This window comes from Colobus angolensis, unplaced genomic scaffold, assembly GCF_000951035.1.
Source record: "Colobus angolensis palliatus isolate OR3802 unplaced genomic scaffold, Cang.pa_1.0 Scaffold193, whole genome shotgun sequence".
Lineage (NCBI taxonomy): Eukaryota > Metazoa > Chordata > Mammalia > Primates > Cercopithecidae > Colobus > Colobus angolensis.
In genome coordinates, this window is record NW_012115077.1 from 2,716,882 (window position 1) to 2,742,867 (window position 25,986).

General features: G+C 42.8%; 1 protein-coding gene across 1 annotated transcript in view; it reads right to left on the reverse strand.

The window, feature by feature from the left end:
• The window catches only part of TMIGD1 (transmembrane and immunoglobulin domain containing 1), an 18,288-nt gene extending 5,683 nt beyond the window's left edge, over positions 1 to 12,605 (reverse strand). Inside the window, exons 1-4 of the mRNA XM_011940861.1 lie at positions 12,568 to 12,605; positions 10,618 to 10,724; positions 8,009 to 8,287; positions 3,655 to 3,933 (exon numbers count right to left, since the gene is read on the reverse strand). Of these exons, the coding sequence (XP_011796251.1) occupies positions 3,655 to 3,933; positions 8,009 to 8,287; positions 10,618 to 10,699 (640 nt within the window). The 5' untranslated portion in view covers positions 10,700 to 10,724; positions 12,568 to 12,605. The remainder of the gene's footprint in view (positions 1 to 3,654; positions 3,934 to 8,008; positions 8,288 to 10,617; positions 10,725 to 12,567) is intronic.
• Positions 12,606 to 25,986: the final 13,381 nt, after the last annotated feature.

Below are 25,986 nucleotides of genomic sequence, written 5' to 3' on the forward strand. Positions count from 1 at the left end.
ATTTTTTTTAGAGATGGAGCCTGGGTATGTTGCCCAGTCTGGTCTTGAACTCCTGACCTCAAGCAGTTCTCCTACCTGGGCCTTCCAAAGTGTTGCAATTATAGGCGTCAGCCACTGCACCTGGCAGGACCCCGTTTCTTAAAAAAAAATAATAAAGTAAAAGTGCTTAAGGTCAACAAAGGTTTTTAAGTGACCTTGTCCAAGCCCCTGGATTCTGATGCCCCCCAACGAGGGGAAGGAGCTTCAGTCATGGCTTAAATAACATTTTAGGCATTTAAAGGAAATTGAGCATGTGCTATTTCTTGTACAATTGAGTTTATGGATTGAGGTGCAGTCAACAAATATTTACTGGGTGACTAATGTGTGTTATGCACTGTGCTCAGCTCTGCAAAAAATAGGACAGGTGTGGAAGGCTCCTCTGCCTTCATGGAGCTCATCTTCTAGTGGGGGAGACAGACATTAAACAAACAGATACTACAGATTAAGTATTAGAAAGGAAACAGGGTCATGAAATAGCAAGTGAAGGGCAAAAGCCAGGGAAGAGGGGAAGAAGTGACTTTAGGTAAATTTAATTTCAAAGCCCAATCCCTATATACCTTAAGATTAAGAAATAGGGTTTATCTCCCCTGTCCCCATAACTGTATAACACACTAACCAATTATTATTATTATTATTATTTTTGGAGACAGGGTCTCACTCTGTCACCCAGGCTGGAGTGCAGTGGCATGATCATGGCTCACTGCAGCCTCGACCTCTAGGGCTTAAGAGATCCTCCTACCTTAGCCTCCTGAGTAGTTGAGACTACCAGTGCGTGCCACTACACCCAGCTAATTTTTCTATTTGTTGTAGAGACAGCGTCCCAGCAAGTTGCCCAGGTTGTTTTGGAACTCCTGGCCTCAAGCAACCCTTCCGCTTGGCCTCCCGTAGTCCTGGGATTACAGGCATGAACCATCCCACGCAGCCTGTAATTACTTTTTTTATAATTTTCCTGCTCTTGATAATTTTGGGGAATAAATGGATTAAATTTTTGCCCTCTCTTGGCTGTTTCTAAAAATTATTCTCATGAAGGTATGGGTCACATCACCCCTATGGAGAAACTTTGCACAGTGAGCCTTTTTCTAGTAAGCCCTGGTTCTGTACTAGCCAGCTCTGGGACACACCAAAGGGCCCTCACCTTACTGGGGAGTCCCTCTATTTGCGAGATGTCAAAACAAAGGGGAAGTAAAGGTAGGACAATTAGAAAAAGAAATCAGAATTCATTCACCGGTTGGAATATTTTTACCAAGCCAGATAAAATGAAGCCATATGTGACAGCTCTTACTCTGTCTTTTATTTACTTATTTTTTGAGACATAATTTTGCTCTTGTTGCCCAGGCTAGAGTGTAGTGGTGCGATATTGGCTCACTGCAACCTCTGCCTTCTGGTTTCAAGCAATTCTCCTGTCTCAGCCTCCCAAGTAGCTGGGATTATAGGTGCCCGGCCATCATGCCCGGCTAATTTTTTTTTTTTTGTATTTTTAGTAGAGACAGGGTTTTACCACGTTGGTCCGGCTGGTCTCAAACTGCTGACCTCGTGACCCACCCGCCTTGGCCTCCCAAGGTGCTGGGATTACAGGCATGAGCCACAGCGCCCGGCCGACAGTTCTTATTCTATAAACAAACTGAAGTAAACAACCTTACCCATTGGCTTGCTTAGGATTTCAAATTTCTGTTGAAAGTGACTTTGGTCTGGGCATGGTGGCTCATGCCTGTAACCCCAGCACTTTGGGAAGCTGAGGTGGCAGATTGCTTGAGCCTAGGAATTCAAGACCAGCCTGATCCACATGGCAAGACCTCATCTCTACAAAAACAATTTTTTAAATTAGCTGGTTGTGGTGGCACGCACCTGTCCCAGCTATTCAGGAGGCTGAGGTGGGAAGATCGCTTGAGCCTGGGGGGATGAGGTTGCAGTGTACTATGATTACACCAGTGCACTCCAGCCTACGTGGCAGAGCGATACCCTGTCTCAAAAAAAATAAAAGAAAAAGAAAGGAAAAAGAGACTGTGGCGAGGGTAATTGCATAACTGCACCTCTCCCCTTGTCCTGTTTTACGGTCTCATTTGTAACCAGACCTGATATTTCCCTCCCATATTCATCATGGTTAAATAATCCCAACACATGGGCTAAATCTTGTGCTCAAGAAAAGATCTGTGATGTCATTTGTAGCTTTGCATGGCCTCATTTAGGTACTTCCTCACTGAGCCGTGAAGCCAGGAGAGGCCTCATGAAAATCTTGGCATTTAGCCTGAGCCCCAGCAGCAGAGCATTTATGCCGCCCGCCGTGGGAAGTAGCTAAGCAAGAAGAAATAAGAAAAACAAGTTAGTTTGGAAGAGCCCCACCCAAAACAAGTTTCTGCCCACCTGAAAGCCAATTTGCTAAGCTAGCATCCTGATTGCCACATAAGCTGTATTTTTTTTAAAATGTGACACAGAACAATTATGATTTCTTCTTAACCAGGAGGGATATAATTCCCTGGCCCCCAAGTGTGGTGTTCATAGTCACTTAGGATGGCAGGGCATGAGGCCCACCCTTCCATGCTTTTGTGGTCTTGGGGGAGGTAAATAGCCACAAAGCTTTTTCACTGCTTCTATCTCATGGGTACTCAGGATATTTGTGGGTTTGATTTTTTAAAACAAGGAGCCCCTGAGCAATTGTTAGTGCTCTGCAGGACGAATTACTGGTCATTCCAGGAATCACAGTGACGGGCATTCAACCTCCAGTAACTCTTCTTCCCCACCAGCCACTCTGTTCATATCCCATAACCTTCCCCTCAAGGGGAAGGAAATAAGACACGCTAAGGTTATATCACCACAACACTTCTGGCAGGGGTTCAGTTGGCTTCCTGGGGACTGGCAAGACTGGTAATGAGTGGGTACAGGGAGGCAAATGACAAAGCGAATAACAAGATATGGGAGTCTCAGCTTGTTGGGCTGCTTCTGGTGTGCTAGCATGAGAGCAGACAATGTGTGAATGAGCATTTTCGGCATCTGCTACCCCAGGCATTTTGCCTTTCTCTTTTTGTATGAGCGAGAAATATGAGGAGGGAAAACCCCACAGATGGTCATTTGCTCTGTCATTGTAGAGGTGATAACCCTGGGTAGATGAAGCATGAATCCAAGAGAAAGGGTTTTTTTCCCCCTTATTTTTTCCTACTCTCTCTGCTGATTAGCCTACAGGTTAGAATTTGAGTTAGGAGTGATTGTAGAGATCCATTTTCTTATCTAGTCATAATTTCTCTTCTCTGTGTGTTTTTTACTTCTCTTCTGTTAGTTATGAAGCTATGAACTCAAAAGTCCAGTTGCTACACACCTCGTTGCCCAGAAGAATTCATGGAAATACTCCTCCCTAAAAGCCAAGCAGAATTGTTTCCTATATTTTGTTCTAAGAAAGGATCTTTGCTCAAAAAACAGTGTCGTGTACGGAATGGGCATGATTTCCCTAAAAGGATGGACCAGGATTCTTAGTGGAAAAATCCTTGGATGGGGATGATTCTCCAAAGAAAATCCTAGCCACTAATCATAATTGTTATTATCATTTAATGTCACCAAAAATATTTACTGAGCATCTGGCGTGAGTTTTGCACTGTGCTGAGTATTACTTAAAAAGAGAGTTACCTTTAACAATCAGGTGAAAGTCCAAGCTCTCCGTTTGCAGAGATGACTTTGCAGTACAACTGTAGGTTCCGTTGTCAGATTTCTCAACTTTGGTGATTGACAGCTGAAAAGACTCACTTGTCTGTTGGATTTGGTGATGGCTTTTCTCTAAATCCAGGAGACTACTGTTTTTGTACCACATCATTTGAGCCTGGGGGTTGGCTTTCACACTGCAAACCAGCTTCACGTTACTGCCTTCCTCAACTGTTTGGAAGTCGTTTCCACTTAGGACAGGAGGAACTGCAAGACTCAAGCATTTAGATTTAATTAGCTGATAAGCAGTAGTTCACTGTCAGAGTTCAAAGTTTTCCTTCAGTCTATCTCATGTGGTCATTTATTCATTTGACAAAAATTTATTAAATACGTACTGTGTGCCAAGCACTGGGGTAACAAGGGCAAATCACACTTCCAGTTCCAAACCTCATAGAACTTTTAATGTGATGAAGAAGACAAACCATGAAACAATATATGATTATGAGCATGATATATAGTAATGAATCTATGACAAGCAGACAATATGTAACACTACCCAAGAGTATAACCCTTGAGTCTTTGTTCTCTGAGACTTAATAAACCAACCTGTGCCAGTGTTGCACAAAACAGTACAAAATTAAGAAGGCGTACACTGCAATTAGACCTAATTCCATCTACACCATTTACTGTGACTTTGAGACCGTTAACTAACTGCTAAGGCCTCTATTTCTCATGTAAAAAAATGGGATAATCATACATCTCCTGAGATGCTGTAAAGATTAAATAAAATAATCTCTGTAAAGAATTTGCCACAGTGCTAGCTACTATTATTATTACGGTGGTGGTGGTTTTGAGGGTTACTCTCACCGTCTGTTTTTGCATTTTATCTAACCATTGCCTTGGTAACATATTTACCAATGCATCTCTGCGTTTTCTCAGTGGTGCTCTAGAAATAATGTCCTCCTCCCAGGTGTTCTAAGCATGAGAACTCTGGCATCTGTGGAAGGCACGTGAGTCCCTCTCATCCCTCTGTGTGAGCAATTCCTTCTTCCCTCTACAATAAGGGGAGTTGTAGACCCATAGACAGTCAAACATGTATATCACCTTGTATATTCTGGCAGAAGTGCAGAATAGTAGTGAAATGGTTGGAGAGTGGGAACTAGGAAAAAGATAGAGACGGAGAAGGAGGAAAAAGGAGCTTGTATAATCTGCACACTGAATAATTAGACCCTGAGTAGGCTGTGCTATTAATAACTGTCTCAGAAGAATGACATTTTGTTGCTCTTTGGAATGAGCTTGAATTCTGTATCAAATCCAACAAGGATGTTATATGGTATTCAGATATGCAGGAAGCTGCTGGAATAGAGAACATAATTGCCAAATAGAGCAATTCCATTTGTGGACAGATTCTATTAGTGATTTCTTTTTATTTAACTATTTGAAATTAATTTAAGCACATCAGTATATATGAATATCCCCTCTGTAAAAATTAGTACATTTCAGATAAAGCTAAGATCCAAGCTGGTCACTTCCTGACCCCCAGAGATACCCGCTGCTATGAGTTTGGTGTAAATCCTTCCCTATCTTTCTTTTTTCCTAAATAGTTTTCTATACATATAGTGTACCCATAGGAAATATATCACATTATTTTAGGGGCATGGAAAGGATTTACATAAAATACTTCATTTCTCTCAATAACTTGCATGTTTTTGAGATATGTTCATATTGAACCACAGAGATCTAGCTTATTGCTTTTAGAATGCATTACTTTAATCATTTGTGTTTTGATGGGCATTAGGTTGTTTTCATTTTAAAATGTTAAGCAATGATACAATAAACATCCTTGTACATATCTCTTTATGCCTACGTGCATGTATTTCTCCAAGGTTAACATCTAGAAGGAGAAATGCTGTGTCATAGGATACGCACACTTTTAATTTTGATAGGTATTATGAAAGAGGAGTTCTTAATTTAAACTTTCAGCAGTGATGTATGAGAGAAACTGTTTCTCCATATTCTCCCCCAAACAGTGTATTATCAAGCTTCCATTTAGTTCTTGAGCTGCTATTTATAACAATAATGGTCCTGCCTTTGAAGGGTACATAATATCCTTGTCACGTTTTATGAGCTCATTTTGATTTATTGGTTGATGACTTTGTGTCAGTACTGTCATTATGGATTACTGAGCAATTAACTATACACACACACACTTAGCAACAATGATATTTAGGAGATTGCTATAAAGAGAATTTTAAAAGTGGATTGAGGCTGGAAAACTGAAAACAATTTCTTTAAGTCATCAAACCACATTGTTGGCATTTCTGCCGTGTCTCCCTTAAGAGAGTTCCATCAGCCCGGGCAACACAGCAAAACCCCGTCTCTACAAAAAATACAAAAATCAGCTCAGTGTGGTGGTGCGTGCCTGTAGTCCCAGCTACTTGGGAGGCTGAGGCAGGAGGATCACTTGAGCCTGGGAGGCAGAGGTTACAGTGAGTTGAGATTGTGCTACTGCACTCTAGTGTAGGTGACTGAGTGAGACGCTGTCTCCAAAAACAAACAAACAAACAAACAAACAAAAAAAGAGGTTTCATGGAATAAGCACTTAAGCACTAGGTTAGAATTAGAAGCTTGGGAATTAGTGTTTTGTTCTCAGACGCAGCTATGATTTGAGCCCCTAGTCCGGGCCTTAGTTTCCTTAGCTGTCTTTTTTTTTTTTTTTTTTTTGAGACAGGGTCTCACTCTGTTGCCTAGGTTGAAATGCAGTGGGGCAATCATAGCTCGCTGAAGCCTTAACCTTCTGGGCTCAGGCAATCCTTTAGCCTCAGCCTCCTGAGTAGCTGGGGCTACAGGTGTGTGCCACCATGCCGAGTTAATTAAAAACATACTTTTTTTTTTTTTTTGGTAGAAATAGGGTCTCACTATGTTATGTTTGTAGAGATAGGTGGGTCTTTCTACCAAATCATACTGCATCATCATACCTCACCCATCGCCATACCATCCACACCTTTCTCATGCAGAACCAGCTTTTCACCCAATGACCCATGTGATCACCTACATAATATCACTTGACAGTCCCCTAAGCCTATACAGTTCCACCAACAGGTTACCAATACCTGGAACCCAGTCATTGAAGAGCTTCATCTTTTTTGACTTTAAGGTAATGTTTAAAGATTCCCTAATGAAAATCTTTTTTTTTTTTTGAGATGGGGTCTCACTGTATTGCCCAGGCTGAAGGGTAGTGGTGGCATCTCAGCTCATTTCAACCTCCGCTTCTTTAGTTCAAGCAATTCTCCTGCCTCAGCCTCCTGAGTAGCTGAGATTACAGGTGCCCACCACTGCACCTGGCCAATTTTTGTATTTTTAGTAGAGGCCAGGTTTCGCCATGTTATTCAGGCTGGTCTCGAACTCCTGATCTTAAGTGATCCATTTGCCTCTGCCTCCCAAAGTGTTGGGATTACAGGCATGAGCCACTGTGCCAGGCCATGAAAATCTGTCTAAGCAGAACACAAAAGCTAGGCACTACAAAGGAAAAGACTTGTAGCTTTAAATATATAAACGTTTAAAATTTCAATATGGCAAAAAAGAATTATAAAAATTTTCAAAAACAAGTAGGAGAAATACTTACAATTCAAAATGACAAAGGACTAATTTCCTTAATCCACAAAACCCTCGTACAGATTAATGAGAAAAAGGCATAAAACCCAACAGAAAAAAATGAGTTAAGGATACAAGCAGGCATTTCACGGAAACAAACAAAACAGGCCAATATGTTTACATAAAGGTGAACACCCTCATTCTTAATTTAAAAATTGAAAATAGGCTGGGCGCAGTGGCTCACACCTGTAATACCAGCAGTTTGAGAGGCTGAGGTAGGCAGATCACTTCAGGTTAGGAGCTTGAGACCAGCCTGCCAACATGGTGAACCCCACCGTCTCTACTAAAAATAAAAAAATTAAAAATTAGCTGAGTGTGGTGGTGGGTGCCTGTACCAGCTACTCAGGACGCCGAGGAAGGAGAATCGCTTGAACCCGGGAAGGCAGAGGTTGCAGTGAGCCAAGATCGTGCCACTGCACTGCACTCAAGCCTGGGCAACAGAGCGAGACTCTGTCTAAAAAAAAAAAAGAAAGAAAGAAGGAAAAGAGAATTTCAAAGGAGGCTGGCAAATTCTCAGAGTTTGACGATACTCAGTGCTCATGAGGGTGAGGGGAAATAGGTACTCTCATGCTTTGTGGTGGGAGCATAAATTGGGCAACGTGGCAATACCAAGACCTAGATTTCAACTACCACTTCATATATTACAGACATTACAGACCCACTAGCCGTTTCTGTTCCCCTCACTCACAAATAACATTCAGTGCCACCGAAATGGACACGGATGGATCCCTCCCCAGCCTGCAGGTAAAGCTGATTCCGTTGTCATTTTCACTGATGGAAGAGACACAGACAGAGCTGGAATTGATTTTGTTTCCAGATTTCAAATCCACTCTCCCCTCCTCTCGGTACCAGAGCAGTTCTTCCTCTCTGGTGTGATTTTGAACAGCACATATCAGAGACACTTGGGAGCCAGGTGTAGTATCCAGGATATAGTTCTCAGTTTTACCATTCACAGTTAAAACAGAACCTGGGAGTATAGGGAGAAACTATTTAGATATACAGAGTGAACAACCTAAATGCTCATGAACAGCGGATTGGTTAAATAAGTTACGTTACATCAGTAGAACAAAATAAACTCTGAACAATTAAAAATAGTCATATTGATCTATATGATTTTATAATGAAAAATATTCATAATGTATTGTTAACTGAAAAACAAAAAGATTAAAATGTGGTCATCAAATTTTGGTGCACGTTGGAATCACCAGGGGATCTTTTAAAAAGTACTGACGTAGCCGGGTGCAGTGGCTCACGCCTATAATCCCAGCACTTTGGGAGGTAGAGGCGGGAGGATCGTTTGAGCTCAGGAGTTCAAGACCAGCCTGGGAAATATAGTCAGACCCCTTCTCCACAAAAAATAATAATAATTAAAAAAAACATTAGCCAGGCGTAGTGGTGTGCATCCGTAGTTCTACTTGGGAGGATAAGGTGTGAGAATCACTTAAGCCCAGGAGGTGGAGGTTGCAGTGAGCCAAGATCGCACCACTGCACTCCAGTCTGGGTGACCGAGCAAGACCCTGCCTCCAAAAAAAAAGTACTGATGCCTGGTTCTCATCCCCAGACATCTGATTAGTTGACGTGAGTGCAATCTGGGCATTGTGTTGTTTAAAGCACCTCACCCCCAGCCCTCAGGTGACTGTAATATGCAGTGAAGTTTGAGAAGCACCAGGTTAGAAACCAATACATACAGAAAGATCATATATGTGTGTGTGTGTATACACACACACACACATACACACATTTTCATGGAAAAAAGACTTAGGAAAAAATCCCATATATATTGAATACACACACACACACACATTTACTTGAAGGGATTGAAAGTAGGAAAACAAGGGAATGAAATGGAAAAATATTTACGGTATAAACATTAGGCAAAAAATGCAGAATATAAGTTAAAGCTCTAATAATTACTACCAATGTATCAAAATTGCACATGCATATGAGTAAGAACTGATTTGAAAACACTTTTATGATTAAATGATAGGATTATGGACAAATTGGGTCTTGCATCTATAATGTTTTAATATTGTTTTGGCAGTGAAGAAAAATAAAAAGATGTTTAAGTAGCTGGGGTTTGTGTGGTAGACAAGTCTTTGTGGGTTGGGTGATCAGGATACATAGTAGGTTTTTTTTTTTTCTTTCAGCTCTGACTTTTAGAAAGCTATTCATTGTGTAGTATGAATTTTGGTTTTTATTTTCCTGGTTTAGAAGCAAGTAACAAAAGCTAAAAAAGAATTTTATCTGTCAGAAACCTGTAGCCCAGATAGCATTTGTTGATATGTTCTGTAAACACATTAACCTTCCTTTTAAAAAACTTAAGCTGGCCGGGCACGGTGGCTCATGCCTGTAATCCCAGCACTTTGGGAGGCCAAGACAGGCGGATCACCTGAGGTCAAAAGTTTGAGACCATCCTGGCCAATATAGTGAAACCCTGTCTCTACTAAAAATAACAAAAAAATTAGCCAGGCCTGGTGGCGGGCTCCTGTAATCCCAGCTACTCAGGAGGCTGAGGCAGGAGAATCACTTGCACCAGGGAGGTGAAGGTTGCAGTAAGCTGAAATCAGGCCACTGCACTCCAGCCTGGGCGACAAGAGTGAGACTCTTTCTCAAAAAACAAAAAACTTAAGCTACTTGTAAAGATAATGGTATTGTCTAGTATTTTTTTAAAAATATGGAATATTGAGTGGTTGTCATCTCTGGATGAAAGTATTTAGGGGTATTTGTACTTTTTTTTTTAATAGATTGCCTAATTTATTTTACTATGACTACGCATTACTTTTAAAATACTTCACCTTGTCTTGTAATAATAGAACTCTAAAAACAATACTTTTCCTTTTTTTTTCTGAGACAGAGTCTCACCCTGTTGCCCAGGCTGGAGTGTAGTGGTGCCATCTCAGCTCACTGCAAACTCTGCCTCATGAAATGAATTCACACCATTCTCCTGCCTCAGCATCCCGAGTAGCTGGGACTACAGGCACCTGCCACCACGCCCAGCTAATTTTTTGTATTTTCAGTAGACATGGGGTTTCACTGTGTTAGCCAGGATGGTCTCAATCTCCTAACCTCATGATCTGCCCGCCTTAGCCTCCCAAAGTGCTGGGATTACAGGCATGAGCCACCCGCCCGGCCTCTATTTGATTTTTTATTGTTAGCTAACTCCTATACTGTGAGCCATGCTAACTGTGTAGTCATTTCAATTTGGAATTTAAGGATATATCCAATGCCCATTGATCATTTTTCTTAATTGGAAATTTTTCTTTATCTAAAAAGAGGTCAAAAAGAACTTTAACTTACTTGTCATTTCACGTGGCAGAAATAAAATTACTAAGAGAAGAAATCTTCCCATTTGCATTATGACACTGCTGTTCCATGCCATCTTTAATGAGTTAATGTAGGATCTACTAAGGGAAAAATAGTGCTGTTGGTTTTGTACTTTGGTTTGTGAACCTTCCTTCTGTCTATTATGCATTTAAAGTGAAGTCCCGGATGAATCATCCCAGCGGTAACGGTACTACTTCTAGCTTTTAATTAAACAACCCTGCCTGACTAAGTTCAAAGTACATTTAGTAGTAAGAATTTTTTTTTTTTTTAAAGCAACATAAAGAAAACCACAAGGAAATAGGCTGTGACAGATACAGCAGCGTTAGGGTGCCCTGGGGAAGATAAAACCAAGAGTCTTCCCTAGAGAAACTGATAGAATTTCATTTTAACAGAATGAAACTTGTGTCATTCTCAGACAGTCCCTACTGAACAAAGTAATTCTTGTTCTGAAAGTTTCTCTTGGGTCGTTTTTGTAAAGATGTTCTCTGATAATAGAGAGTTTTTGAGATTACTCCAAATCCCATAGATTGAAATGGTGTGTACTTAGAAAAGACTCAACTGAAACATGGCCTCTAATTTAAACCATGTTAATCTTGCCTGTCTCCCACTATTCTCTCTCTCTCTTCCCCTTGACCCATATGTACTGGAAATAATAAATAACAAAGATGTCCTTTCTCCCTTCTTGCTTTTGCTCCACCTCTCCCTCTCCCTAAGATATTCTCCACTTCCATCTGAGAAAAAAAACGTATATTCATTACTTCCTTTCAAGGGTACTACTATAAATATAGTGGAACCACATATAGAAAACTTTCTGTGCAACAGGGACTGTGCTAAACCCTTTACATACATCGTTTCTGTCACAATTAAGCCTCTCAACAATGCTCTTGAGGTCGTTTCTATAGATTTAAAGAAATTATGTAATTTGCCTGGATCCCACAGACAGTAAATGTCAAGGTCAGGATTTGAACCCAGGACTCCCAAGACCATGCTCTTAACCACCCTACTACTACCCTACTCTTAACCACCCTACTACCCAATCTACTGCCTAGATTAACATTCTTTTCCTTTAAGAAGCTGCTGTTAGGCTGGGTGCAGTGGCTCATGCCTGTAATCCCAGCACTTTGGGAGCCGAGGCGGGTGGATTACCTGAGGTCAGGAGTTTGAGACTAGCCTGACCAACATAGTGAAACCCCATCTCTACTAAAAATACAAAAAAAAAAAAAAAATTAGCCAGGCATAGTGGTGGGCACCTGTAATCCCAGCTACTTGGGAGGCTGAGGCAGGAGAATTGCTTGAACCTGGGAGGTGGAGGTTGCGGTGAGCCGAGACTGTGCCACTGCACTCCAGCCTGGGTGACAGAACAAGACTCGGTCTCAATAAATAAATAAATAAATAAATAAATACTGCTGTTATTCTTTTCCAGTCCCTGACCACTTGGAGTTCTCTCCCCTTAACACCGGTATTAACCTACAAGAGCTGAAATATACCTATACCTACTCTGCTCCTCTCCATCCCAGGCTTGTCCCAACAGGAGTAAGTTTCATTCACGCCAGGCTCACCCTTTCTGGCAGACAAGCCTGCATCAATCTTTTCATAAGATGCAATTACTACTAATATTGATTCTTTTGTAATTTTAAATATTTGCCAAAAAGATTTCTATCACAGTGTTGTAACAGTTATGATTGCAGAATGTGGTCAATAGTAGAATTTTCTCAAGCACTCTCCACTACAAGCACTCAATAAAAACTGAGAGTGCAGGCTTCTTGCCAGACCTCACCCGCCCTATTAAGGGGGCAAATCTATGACTTCTCTTTCTTTCCACTCCATCGACACAGCAACTTTTCAAAATGTATTTCCCTCACTTGGCTTGATTTTAATCTGTATGACTCTCTACTTTCTATATAAGACGGTCTTACCACTTACCTCTTGAACTCTGAGAAGCTGACTTCCTTGGCCAACTGTTCCTCTGCCTGAAAACCCTAAATGCTTTCCCTGTTACAATCCTTTATAATACTTGAATTTGAACACTTTATGACAGTAGGATCAAATAAATAAGATAACTTGGGTTCAAAGTCTGTTTCTCTTTATGGAGTCTTAGAGAAGATAGTAATTGGGAAAGACATCTTCTTAAGATCTAAGTTTCTATGTGTACCTAGGTTACTAGGTGGGGCCAGATGTTAATAACAGGGATGTGTTGTTCCAAGAAAGCCTGAACTTGTGCAAAACTCTGTAGCGCATCTCACTGAATATTGTCATATTTAAGTAAGATAGCTGCGTTTTGATCATCTGCTAGCCTGGGGATTGTGATGGTACAAGTCCAAGAAGGAGTTTGACTTTCACAGATGTCAAAACATTGGAAGATTCTACACAACTTAAATAATGCTGGAAAAGTCTTAGTTACCACTGGTAACCCAAGCCCAGTCCATAAGCTGTACCGAGCCAGGCATGGCAGGGAACTGTTTTTTTTGTTTGTTTGTTCGTTTTTTGAGACAGGGTTTCACTCTGTCACCCAGGCTAGAGTGCAATGGCAAGATCGTGGCTGACTGCAACCTCTGCCTCCCAGCCTTCCAAGGAGCTAGGACTACTGGTGTGAGTCACCATGCCCAGCTAAACTTTGTTTATATATATATTTTTGGTAGAGACGAAATTTCGCCATGTTTCCTAGGCTGGTCTCAAACTCCTGGCCTTAAGCAGTCTGCCCACCTTTGCCTAGGGAACAGTTTTATCCTCTTGAGGGTCTCACCCGATTGGGGGATCCTTGCATTACACTATGTTTATGGTATTATTAACAATGCAAATTTTATCTGCCAAATACTATTGCTCCCATTTACACAAAAATATAACAGAAGAATATTTATAGTTATCCACACATTTTAACACACTGTTGAAGCACACCAGCAATCTGCCTCTTACTAGCTATGTGATTCTGAAAAGTTATTTAACCTCCATGAGCCTCAGGGTCTTCATCAATATAATGGAAATAGTAATAGTACCCTCCCTACAGAGTCACTATGAGGATTAAATGAAATGAAGCATGTGAAGCTGCCACACAGTAAGCTCTTAGTAAACAGTAGCTCTTATTACTATTATTATTAATATAGGCTTGGCAGGGCATCCTAAATCAATACAACCTCACTATAGCATTGTTCAAGCAAAAATCAGAGCTAAGAGCAGCTCCTGTTGGCTGGGTTGCAAGCACCACCTAAGCAGGTTTTGAGTTTGCCTCTCTAGGGATCCAAGATTGTCATTTTAAAATGAATTTAGCAATGGATTGATGTCTTGGTTCTTGGTCCCTCCAAAACAGACCCTGAGACAGAGCTTTTGAGTGCAAGTAGTTTATTTAAAGGTGATCTCGGCCAGGCACAGTGGCTCACTCCTGTAATCCCAGGACTTTGGGAGGCCGAGGCGGGTGCTTCATTTGATGCCAGGAGTTCGAGACCAGCCTGGCCCACGTGAAACCCCATCTCTACTAAAAATAGAAAAATTAGCTGGGCATGGTGGCGGGCGCCTGTAATCCCAGCTACTCGGGAGGCTGAGGCGGAAGAATCCCTTGAGCCTGGGAGGCGGAGGTTGCGGTGAGCTGCGACCTGGCCACTGAACTCCAATCTGGGTGAGAGAGTGAGACTCTTTCTCAAAAAAAAAAAAAAAAAAAAAAAAAAGTGATCTCAGGAAGCATAGCAAGGAAGTAAGATAGGGAAGGGAGGAAACTAGTAAAGCATGTGTTAAAGGTTACTACTGTGAGCAACTGTCCTCCTGGAGCCTTGGACAAGGTTGTATTCGGTGGAGCACACCTCAGAATCAACTCCTGATAGGGAAGGAAGTGTTAGTATTTATCACCAGCTTCTCTCCATCTCCGGCAACTGAGGGGCACTCTCAAGGTGTTGACTCTCCGGCACTTTCAGCCTGCCCTGTGAGGACAGAGAGTACTCTCTCAAGCTGGTCAAGAGGTCCAGGCAAAGATGCTCAGGAAGTCACTGGCTATACGGGAACTCTTTGCAAGTAACTTCTAGGTAGGCCAAGGGGATGTGGGTAGAGCACCACCAGCAACTTCTACAATTGGATATTAGGTGGTATTGGGAAATAATGATTAATTATTATTAGTTGTGATAATGGTATTGCAGTTATGTAGAGAATGTTCTAATTCTCAGGGGATGCCTGCTGAAATATTTATGGGTCAAGTGTCATGATAATTGCAACTACCTTTCAAATGATTCAGCAAGAAAAGTAAACACATAAACACACAAAACGAATATAGCAAATGTTAACATTTATTCAATCTAAATAGGGGTCTATAGATCTTCATTGCATTATTGTTTCAACTTTTCTGTATGACATTTTTGTCACCAGAATGTTGGGGAAATATATTCAGCAGATATTTATTGAGTATCTACCATGTGCTAAGTATTCTAAGCACTGGGGATGTGAGTTGCAGCCAAGCCAATATGGTGGCTGTGTCATGAATTAGGGAAAAGATGGCTTCTCTAGTCACTCTACTGCCATCTATGGAAAATTGTTATAATAACTCTACAAAGCTATGATGTCTATAAGACGAATGGTGCTTCCAGGTCTCCATAACATTAAGTGGTGATACATAGATGAAAAACAAGCTCTGGGCTTTTGAAGTCTTATATTGTAGAGTAGAACGTTAATGATGATCAGGAGCCATATGCAGAGTGGCCTCAGGTGCTGAGCAGGGATTTCAGATAAGAAAAATGGTATAATGGCGCCCCTGCTGGAGAGTCAAAGAAATCATATGACTTGTGCAAGCTCATATAAATCCCTGGAACAGTCCTCTTTCCTAGAACTGGCAGAGCGGAGAAAGCATTTTTCTGTAAGTAGTTAAGCCCAGTAGTTAACCATTAAGCCTAAGTAGTTTCACTGTTTGCAGTATTTACAGAGTCCAATACTCCACAGCTTCCACAGTGACTTAGACCAAGAGGGAGAGAGGAAAAACAGCCTCCCGTCTGAACATTCTTGGAAATAAAGATCAATCTGGCAGGGTGTGGTGGCTCACGCCTCTAATCTCAACACTTTGAAAGCCGAGGCGGGTGGATTGCTTGAGCCCAGGAGTTCGAGATCAGCCTGGGCAACATGGTGAAACTTCAACTCTACAAAAAATAAAAAATAAAAAAATTACAAAACTTAGCCAGGCATAGTGGCATGTAGTCCCAGCTACTTGGGAGGCTGAGATGGGAAGATGGATTGAGCCCGGGAGGTTAAGGCTGCAGTGAGCGTGATCGCACCACTGCACTACGGCCTGGGTGAAAGAGCGAGATCCTGTTTCAAAACAATAAAAAAAAAAGACAATCTGCTTCCCACCCCCAAGGCCCAGCTACTTCTAGAAGGGTAACAGACAAGGGAGTCCATGACTCTCTGATTAAGGCAAGTATTAGAATCACCTGGGGGAGGCTGCAGTACCTTTCCTTCCTCAGTCCTGATGAGACTTAGAAATTTCATCTTTAACAAGCCTTCCAAGAGACTCTGTACAGCGGTTTGTGAATCTCCTTTCGAGAACCATGGAGTCAAATTCAAGGTACAAGTTGAGTGCTCTGCCCTGGAAGGGGATGCGTGCACAGGGCTGCCTTATGGGAGGCTGGCTGGATGGGTTCACAGGCCTCACAGTACTTTCTGTTGTATGGGAATGAAGAACAGGAGACAGAAACAACCAACCAGAATGTGGGAAAGACCTGCAGGGTAGGGCAGCGGTCACTGAGCACTGCCATCCCACAGCTTTTGAGCTGTGACCAAACTTAGTCACAGAGACAGCAACTCAGGAAATGGCTAGAGGGCCCGGGGGCCAGCAGGGTCATCTGGCCAGGTCACTGGGAATGCCACTGATGGTTTTAAAGTGACAGAAAAACTAGAAATCTGACAGGCATAGCCTAGCAATGATTTTTCTCTCTTTTTTTTTTTTTTTTTTTTTGAGACAGAGTTTCGCTCTGTTGCCCAGGCTGGAGTGCAGTGGCATGATCTCGGCTCACTGCAACCTCTGCCTCCCGGGTTCAAACCATTCTCTGCCTCAGCCTCCCAAGTAGGTGTGATTACAGGTGCCCACCACCATGCCTGGCTAATTTTTATATTTTTAGTAGAGACGGGGTTTCACCATGTTGTCCAGGCTGGTCTTGAACTCCTGACCTTGTGATCCACCCCCCTCGGCCTTCCAAAGTGCTGGGATTACAGGCATAAGCCACTGCACCCAGCCAATAGAGTGGTTCTTTAGCAACACAGGGACCTAATGTGTTGCCTTTTCCATCCAGAATCCAACACAGCATTCTCTAGACTGCTTAAAATTGGACGTAGCTTCTTTTTTTTTTTTTTTGAGATGGGATCTTGCTCTGTCACGCAGGTTGGAGTGCAATTGTGCGATCTCAGCCCACTGCAACCTCTGCCTCCCGGGTTCAAGTGACTCTCCTTCCTCAGTCTCCCGAGTAACTGGGATTACAGGTATGCACCACCACGCCCAGCTAATTTTTGTATTTTTGGTAGAGACAGGGTTTCTCCAGCCCAGGCTGGTCTTGAACTTCTGACCTCAAGTGATCCTCCCTCCTCAGCCTCCCAAAGTACTAGGATCACAAATGTGAGCCACCACACCTGGCCTGGTCATAGCTTAAGTGACAATCAGTGATTCTCCAACCTCTCATTCCCCATTATTAGGATTCCTCCATCACCAGAAATCTTAAACCTTAAAGCAATACCTGAAGGGCTATCTGAATAGGGTTGCCAGATTTAGCAAATAAAAATACAGGGCACTCAGTTAAATTTGAATTTCAAGTAACTAACTAACAAATATCTTTTTAGTATGTCCTAGGTAACTACTATGTGCTAATTCATCACAAACCAATATTTTAAGACTTATGTGTTAGGCCGGGTGCGGTGGCTCAAGCCTGTAATCCCAGCACTTTGGGAGGCCGAGACGGGCAGATCACGAGGTCAGGAGATCGAGACCATCCTAACATGGTGAAACCCCGTCTCTACTAAAAATACAAAAAACTAGCCGGGCGAGGTGGCGGCGCCTGTAGTTCCAGCTACTTGGGAGGCTGAGGCAGGAGAATGGCGTGAACCCGGGAGGCGGAGCTTGCAGTGAGCTGAGATCTGGCCACTGCACTCCAGCCTGGGTGACAGAGCGAGACTCTGTCTCAAAAAAAAAAAAAAAAAAGACTTATATGTTAAAACATCATGTTTCTCTGGAAGTCAAATCTAACAAGGCATCCTGTCTTTTATCTGGCAGTTCTCCATCTGTCTTCTCCCTTTTTTGGTACATGAAGAAATGAAGTTCAGGGAAGTAAAGGGACTTGTCCAAAGTAACACAGCTATTTAGTGGCAGAGCAGGGATTGGAATTCTTTCAAGACTCTTGGCGGCCACATGGCATCTTTTTCCAAGTGTCTAACTTCAGAGTTTTAAAAGTTGGCTTCTTGAATTACTATGGATGAGCTTTAGAGTGTCAATGAAACCGCTGGAATTGTAGGCAAAACTGTGTGTGTGTGTGTGTGTGTGTGTGTGTGTGCGCGCGCGCACGCGCATATGTGTATTTTTCTGGGGAGATGGTCTTTCGTCTTAGCCTGAGTGGACTAAGACATCATCCTGTGCTCTACAACCTACCTATATCAAAAACAAAAACTCCTCTGAACTGCCCTGTATTTTCCTTCCTTCTTTGCCCTCCATGAATTTTTCATTTGAAGGCAGGAGTCAGAGAAGTAACTTTTTATTTATTTATTTATCTATTTATTTATTTATTTATTGAGAGAGAGTCCTGCTCTGTCACGCAGGCTGGAGTGCAGTGGTGCAATCTCAGCTCACTGCAACCTCTGCCTCCTGGGTTCAAGTGATTCTTCTGCCTCAGCCTCCCGAGTAGCTGGGATTACAGATGCCCACCACACCTGGCTAATTTTTGTAGAGACGGGGTTTCGCCATGTTGGCCAGACTGGTCTTGAACTCCTGACTTCAGGTGATCCGCCCACCTCGGCCTCCCAAAGTGCTGGGATTACAGGTGTGAGTCACCACATCCAGCCAGGATAACCAACTTTAACCAGATACCTATTGTATGCTGAGCCCTTTACACATATTCTACCATTCAATCCTCACATCCACCTAGAAAGTGCCTATGACGAATCACCATTTTACAGGTGAGGAAACTAAGGCATAGCCAGCTCTCAGGGTTAAGATGGTAAAACTAATAAAAGAGTAACCCAAGTGAGAATGCTCCCAAAACCAGTGCCCTTTCCCCCAAAGCTTCCTGCCTCCAGACTGATAGCAAGCAGGAAACTATCTGTCGGTGTTTAATTCCTCCACTTCCTCCACCTATTGGGACTGACCCAGAGCTGACAGCAGGAACACCTGTACGATAATAGGTAGAAGGTAGCAGAGATGTGACCTTTGTGACCTTTGCAATTGACCACTAGAGGTCCCTTTTCATACATAGTGATTTTGAAGTTAGACTGCTAGGGGTTAGAGAAGATATTTCCTGGGAGGAGGGCTCTGTCTGTTACAGACTTAACTGGTCTATTTCATACCAGGCAGTCCGGGAGTGGCCGGGAGTGGCCGTGTGACACAGCAGGAGCAATACAGAATAAAATGGATCTCTCTGAAGAAGGCGGGTGATGTCCTCCAGGATCAGTCTTGAAGACAGGGTTTTCAAGTGGGAACACAGCAGGGTTCTAAAGCTTCCTCCTCATCCAAAAGGAAAAACACACAGGACATTCCACCACCCACCGTCATCAGGCAAATGTCCAATTTCCTTTGGAGTGTAGTCTGGCTCCAGGGGCATGTTTACTGGAAGCTAATGAAGCTTCGCCTTCAGGGACCCTTATTTGCATAGGCCGGTTCTAAAGGCCCTGACCTTAGTCACTTTGTATTTTTAATTTTGTGGGTTTTTTCCTTAAAGGAACTCCCCCACCACCACCACCGTCAAGTATAAAACCATCAGGCCACATACGGCTTGGATCTAGTCCTCTCTGGCTCTAGGTTACAGGATTTCAGAGAAGAGAAAAGAGAATGGGGAGAGTTTCAAAGGGAAGCCCCCCTCGAAACTAGTAAGAGAGGATTTCCTGTGGGATGAGAAAGAGCTCCATACATGGGCCAAAGAACAAGGTAGTCATTTGATTTCCAAAGAACTGAAATTGTGGGAGCACCAGACGTGAAGGAGCCCCCTCTTCTTGCCTGCTGGGAGCTTTCCTGAGCCAGTAGGAGTTTGCCAAATCTTTAGAAGCAGGGTGGTTCACTGACAGCTCTGTAGCATCCTGTTCACTGCTTTCTGAATAAACAAATGGTCTTGCCAACAATTGTGTAGATTTTGAGGGGGGAAACCACACTGTTGTTCCAGAATTTTTTTTTTTTTTTGAGACAGAGTCTGCTCTGAAGTGCAGTGGTGCAATCTTGGCTCACTGCAGCCTCCACCTCCCCGGTTCAAGGGATTCTTGTGGCTCAGCCTCCTGAATAGCTGGGATTATAGGCACATATCACCATGCCCAGCTAATTTTTGTATTTTCAGTAGATATGGGGTTTCACCATATTGCCCAGGCTGTTCTCGAACTCCTGGCCTCAGGCGATCTGCCCGCCTTGGCCTGTGAAAGTGCTAGGATTACAGGTGTGAGCCACCACACCCAGCCCAGTTACAGAATTTCTATGAGTTGTGATAACCTATGAACTTTACAAAGGAGTAAATAAACAAGGTGGAAATAGCAATTCTGTTTGGGAGATATGAATGGATTCTGGACTAAAAGCAAAAGCAATATCCACACCTTTAGAAGCAGAGGAGTGGAAGGAGCTGGGAAGTTTTCCGTTTCTGAAAGAGGGCAGTGCTGGAAACCTGCAACCAGCAATCTTCTGGAACTGGCTTGCATTGACTGGTGGGAGCTGACTCTGTGTCTCTTCCCAGCTCTACACTCAGTGACTTCAACTTGATAGCTTGAAAGCCACAGTGGGAGTATTTACACCATTGAAGTTGGCAATTGCTAAAAATCGGGGCTGTCCCCACTACTGGTTGTTAACCCTTTACCAGCACGTCATTGCCTGAACCTCACCACTAACATACACACACGGGCACGCGCACACACACACACAGAGAGAGAGAGAGAGAGAGAGAGCACAGAACCTGCAAGCACTTCTCCTGCATATTTATGTGTATGCATAAACACAAAAAGAATCACATATGCACACTTTCCCTTTGTAGCCAGCTTGGATCTCAGCAGCCCTCCCTGCTCTGTCATGCTGACAGCTTTAGTGTTTTCCTACCATTAACATCCTGATCTCAGACGGTGATCTCTCTCTTTCTTGAATTCATAATTGTTCTTTCCCTTACATCATGAGACCCTCAGTATTTCAGGGATTAAGTACCTAACTGTGAAACCTTCTGAGGCAATAATAGAGTCAGGCCAGTAGATTATCCTTTATATCCCCAAGTGAAAAGCAAAGACAATAATACAACAATTGCATGGTCTCCTCCAAAACGAAACCACGTTAAGATGTGGCCAGTGTTCTCTCAAGAAGTTCAAAGGCCTCCCTGAGTTCTCACCAACCTACACCTGTTCCTCTTGCAAATGGAGAAATTTGAGATGAGCATCTGAGCATCTTTGTGTCAGATGAACAGGAACAGGTCCCAAAATGTTGTGTGACTTGCTGAGGCCAGACTCAACAATGGATGTCACTTCTCAGCCTGAAAAACTTGAGCTGAAAAATATGACATGAGAAACATCAGGGAGGGACTGACATTTGTGTGTCTACTTCAGTCTTTAATTTTTTTTTTTTTTTTTTTTTTTGAGATGGAGTCTCACTCTGTCACCTAGGCTGGAGTGCAATGGCACGATCTCAGCTCACTGCAACCTCCACCTCCCAGGTTCAAGCCATTCTGATACCTCAGCTTCCCGAGTAGCTGGGATTACAGGTGCACACCACCACGCCTGGCTAATTTTTGTATTTTTGGCAGAGACGGACTTTCACCATGTTGGCCAGGCTGGTCTCTAACTCCTGACCTCAAGTGATCCTCCTGTCTTGGCCTCCCAAACTGCTTGGATTACACGAGTGAGTCACTGTGCCCAGCCTATGAATAGTCTTTGAGGGAGACATTATTATCCCCAATTTCCAGATGAAAGAACTAAAGCCCAGGGAATTTCCCTAATCTATTTAAGGACATACAACTAGTAGGTAGTAGAATAGCTTGTTAATAATTTAAATCAAATTTTAAAAAATCAAATAGAATAGCAGGGCTTGTTGGGAAAAACAATCCACAATCCTTTGTCCTGTTTCTGTCTCCCTCTTCCTTCCCCTAAGTTTGCTCCCCAAGATAATTATTTTAAGACTTTTAACTAGTTCTTCTGTTAGTCACCTTAATAGTGTTATATTTCACCAATCAGCTTATTACTAGAAGAAGGAGTGCAACAACTTTGTTTTGTTTATTTTTTGGCTATAGCCTCAATGTCTAGAACAGTGCTTGGCACATCATAAATGTTTGTTTTTAAAGAAAACTCATCATTTCGTTTTTTCCTTTTTTGAGACAGAGTCTTGCTCTGTCACCCAGGCTGGAGTACAGTGGTGCAATCTTGGCTCACTGCAACCTCTGCCTTCCAGGTTAAGCGTTTCTCATGCCTCAGCCTCCCAAGTACCTGGGATTACAGGTGCATGCCACCACCAGTGGAAGGTCATGGATCCTCAAGTTAGACATCCCTGTAATGAAGTCAAGACTTCCACACTGAAGTCCAAAGATATTATCTGTAGTTGTGGAACAGAAAACAAAGGTGTATGAGCATTACTTATAGTTACAAAGGTGTAGCTGAGGCATTTAAAATACCGATAAAACCTTAATGGACAGCAGTTGGAGAGGTAAAAGGAAAATGTTAGGGTACTAGATCCTCATCTTTCATAGCAGGAGGTCAATTAATAAATCAAGAAGTGATGTTATACAGGCAAGGCATGGTGGCTCATGCCTGTAATCCCAGTATTTTGGGAGGCTGAGGTGGGCAGATCACTTGGAGCCAGGAGTTTGAGACCAACTCAATTGTTAATGGACTGTGTCCAGAGTATGTTGCAGAGTAGTTGGGGTAAAAATACACCCAACTACTTTTTTGTATTTTTGTATTTTTGTACTTTTTTGTATTTTTAGTAGAGATGCGGTTTCGCCATGTTGGCCAGGCTGGTCTCAAACTCCTGGCTCCAAGTGATCTGCCCACCTCAGCCTCCCAAAATACTGGGATTACAGGCATGAGCCACCATGCCTTGCCTGTATAACATCACTTCTTGATTTATTAATTGACCTCCTGCTATGAAAGATGAGGATCTAGTACCCTAACATTTTCCTTTTACCTCTCCAACTGCTGTCCATTAAGGTTTTATCAGTATTTTAAATGCCTCAGCTACACCTTTGTAACTATAAGTAATGCTCATACACCTTTGTTTTCTGTTCCACAACTACAGATAATATCTTTGGACTTCAGTGTGGAAGTCTTGACTTCATTACAGGGATGTCTAACTTGAGGGTCCATGACCTTCCACTCCATACTGAGCCTCCCACATTGACCATTTCTTGCCTAGTGAGTGCCCTTCTGCCTAATATTGGGAAATATGGATTTTGAACTAGAAGCATTCTTGGGCCTGAATCTACTAAACGAAATTAGACTGAAGTTAATGGAGTGAGTCCTAGCTAGTGTGTCAAATTAAAGTTAAAGTTAGTTCAGAAGCATTTGAAAAAACATCCACAGTACAGATTTTTTTGCTGACAATTTCTTGTTCTCTAAGGTGAATTCCTGCCCTTCCCAGAAGGCAGGGAATATATTTTACAATAGGAATACTTTGGGTCTAAGAAATTGGTGGATACCCTTGGTTCTCCACTGCTATAAAATACCGTGGAAATGCCCCATGGGTCCCCTGAGGCAAGTGATTTTCTTGGCACGCTATGAAAAGGAGAGTGGGAGCTGAGCACAGCCCTGGAGTAAGCCCGGGTATGGGTTTCACTAGATAAAGTCACTGACACTGCGGAGCAGAGGCAGTGAAAGAAAACAGTCACGGCCTTTGTTTTCCCAGGGCCTCTGGCTGGCATTGCACACACAACGCAAACACTGTCCACATTGGTGCTTTATACAGATTTTTTTTTAAGGCCAGTCAAGTGAATCAATGGGAGTAGGGAAGGAACAAAGAAATCTGTAACTGGTCTTGATCGATTTGTTGTAAACACCACTGCACTTGCACCAGCCTATATAGATTTTTTTGTTTGTGTCCATTCCCTGCCTACTTTCAGAACTCATTTGTCTTTCATCTGCACTTCCTCATCCCTGGCCACTCCTACTCCTTGTTTTTAAAGCTATCTGCTGGATCTGTGGATCTCAGTCAGAGGGGGATTTGATGTACAGGTCTTGTACCTGTCAGGCCTTTGGACTTAGGCAGCAGCCAGGGCAGATGGCAGGAGAACTTAGATCAGGGCCCCACCACCTTTTGCTCGTCCTGTTACCTGAAGAGGAACCAGAGGACTAGCCCCTGCCCCACTCTAGGGCCATCCCTGTGGTTCAGCGGAAGCATACAGCTGTCTGCAAATTGCAACATACTCTGGACTCAGTCCATTAACACATCCTGGTCCTTACCCACTATCAGTGGAAACCTGGCAATGTTTGCCATAACTTTTGTCCTACACTTAGAGACAATACGTCCCCCATTAGAAGCATCATCTAGGAGGAAGTAGTGGGGCAGCTCAGGCCACAGCAAGACTAGATTTGAATCGCATAAGTTTAGGGTTTGGACTTGAACAAAGCCACATCGTTAGTTAGGATTACATTCAGTTAGGCATAGCAGAAAAATGTAGAAATGGCTTAAACAAAAATGACAATATATTTTCTCTCTTATACTTAGGAAATCCAGAGATAGTCAGCCCAGGACTGGTATGGCAACATTTGTCCCGACCATGGAAGGAAAAACAAGCTTACAGCCACGCCAGCTGAAAAAGGCCAGGGGAATCCACCAGCTTTGTAGTAGATGTGTACCTGAGGACACCAGACTTTTAAGTCACAATCCAGCTTACTTAGGCCCTGTATCCATCTCTTTTTTTTTATTTTTAATTTTTTAGAGACAGGATCTCACTCTGTCACTCAGGATGGAGTACAGTGTGTGATCATAGCTAATTGCAGCCTTCAATTCCTAGGCATAAGTGATCCTCCTGCCTCAGCCTCCCAAAGTGCTGGGATTACAGGCATGAACCACAGAGCCCAGCCTTGCACTCATCACCTAACACCTAACATGGCTGGTCAAGTTCTGTCTACTGCATCACAGAACACTGAGGATGCAGGCCATGCCGGATGGAGGGGCCTTTGAAAGCTTCACTGACTAAGACCTGTTGAATCTTAGTTCACCTGGTCCACAAAAGTATATGGATACTGTGTGAGGCCAACTCTGAGAGAGCCCCAGCGATCCTCGCTTCCTAATATTTATGCCCTAGAGGTAAACTCCTCCCCTTATGTGTGGGCTGGACCTAGTGACTCATTTCTGACAAACAGAATGGGGCAGAAGTGATAGGCTATCAGTTCTGACATGAGGTCACAAAAAGACTGTGTTTTCTCTTGCTTTCTGGCTCACTTGCTCTGGGAGACGCCAGCTGCCAAGTTGTGAGGCCCACTTGGCAAGGAACTGACTTCTCCAGACAACGTTGAGGAAAGACAGCAGACGGCCACCTGAGTGAGCTGGGAAATGGATCTTCCTCCTGTCAAGCCTTGAAATGATGCAGCCTCAGCTGACGGCTTGATCACAACCTCATGAGGAATCCTGAGCCAGAGTCACCCAACTAATAACCTGTACCCAGATTCCAAACCCACAAACATCATGAGATGATAAACATTTGCTTTCAACTTCTTAGTTTTGGGATACTCTGTTACACAGCAATACATAACTAATACAGATTCATATCTTCTTAAAAAAATTCTGCTAGTTTATTCTCATTCTTGACTTTTAAAATTCATTCATTGTTCAATCAGTCCTGAAGTAATAGGTTCAAATCATGCAGGAATGTGACTACAGAGCTGAGATAACTCACGCGAAAGTAGAGAAACATCTTTACAAGCATTATGAGTGTCTACAAAGAAGTACTGTAAGTCACTTCCTTTATTGAAAAAATTTGTGAGAGTGTTCTGGTAGCATGCGTCCAAGGGGAAAAGCAGAATTTTGTGCTCACTGCCTGTTTCCTCTCACAACATTCTGTAAAGTCATTTAGTGGTTGTGTACTGATCATATTTGCAAACTTCAACCCTGGTTCAAGGTCAAGGCAGTTGCTCTCTGTGAGTGAAGCAGTGTGTGATTGGCATTCAGGCACAAACTTTTATTCCTAACTAGGAATGTTAGGGTTACTAACACCCTTCTTTGCTGAACACATG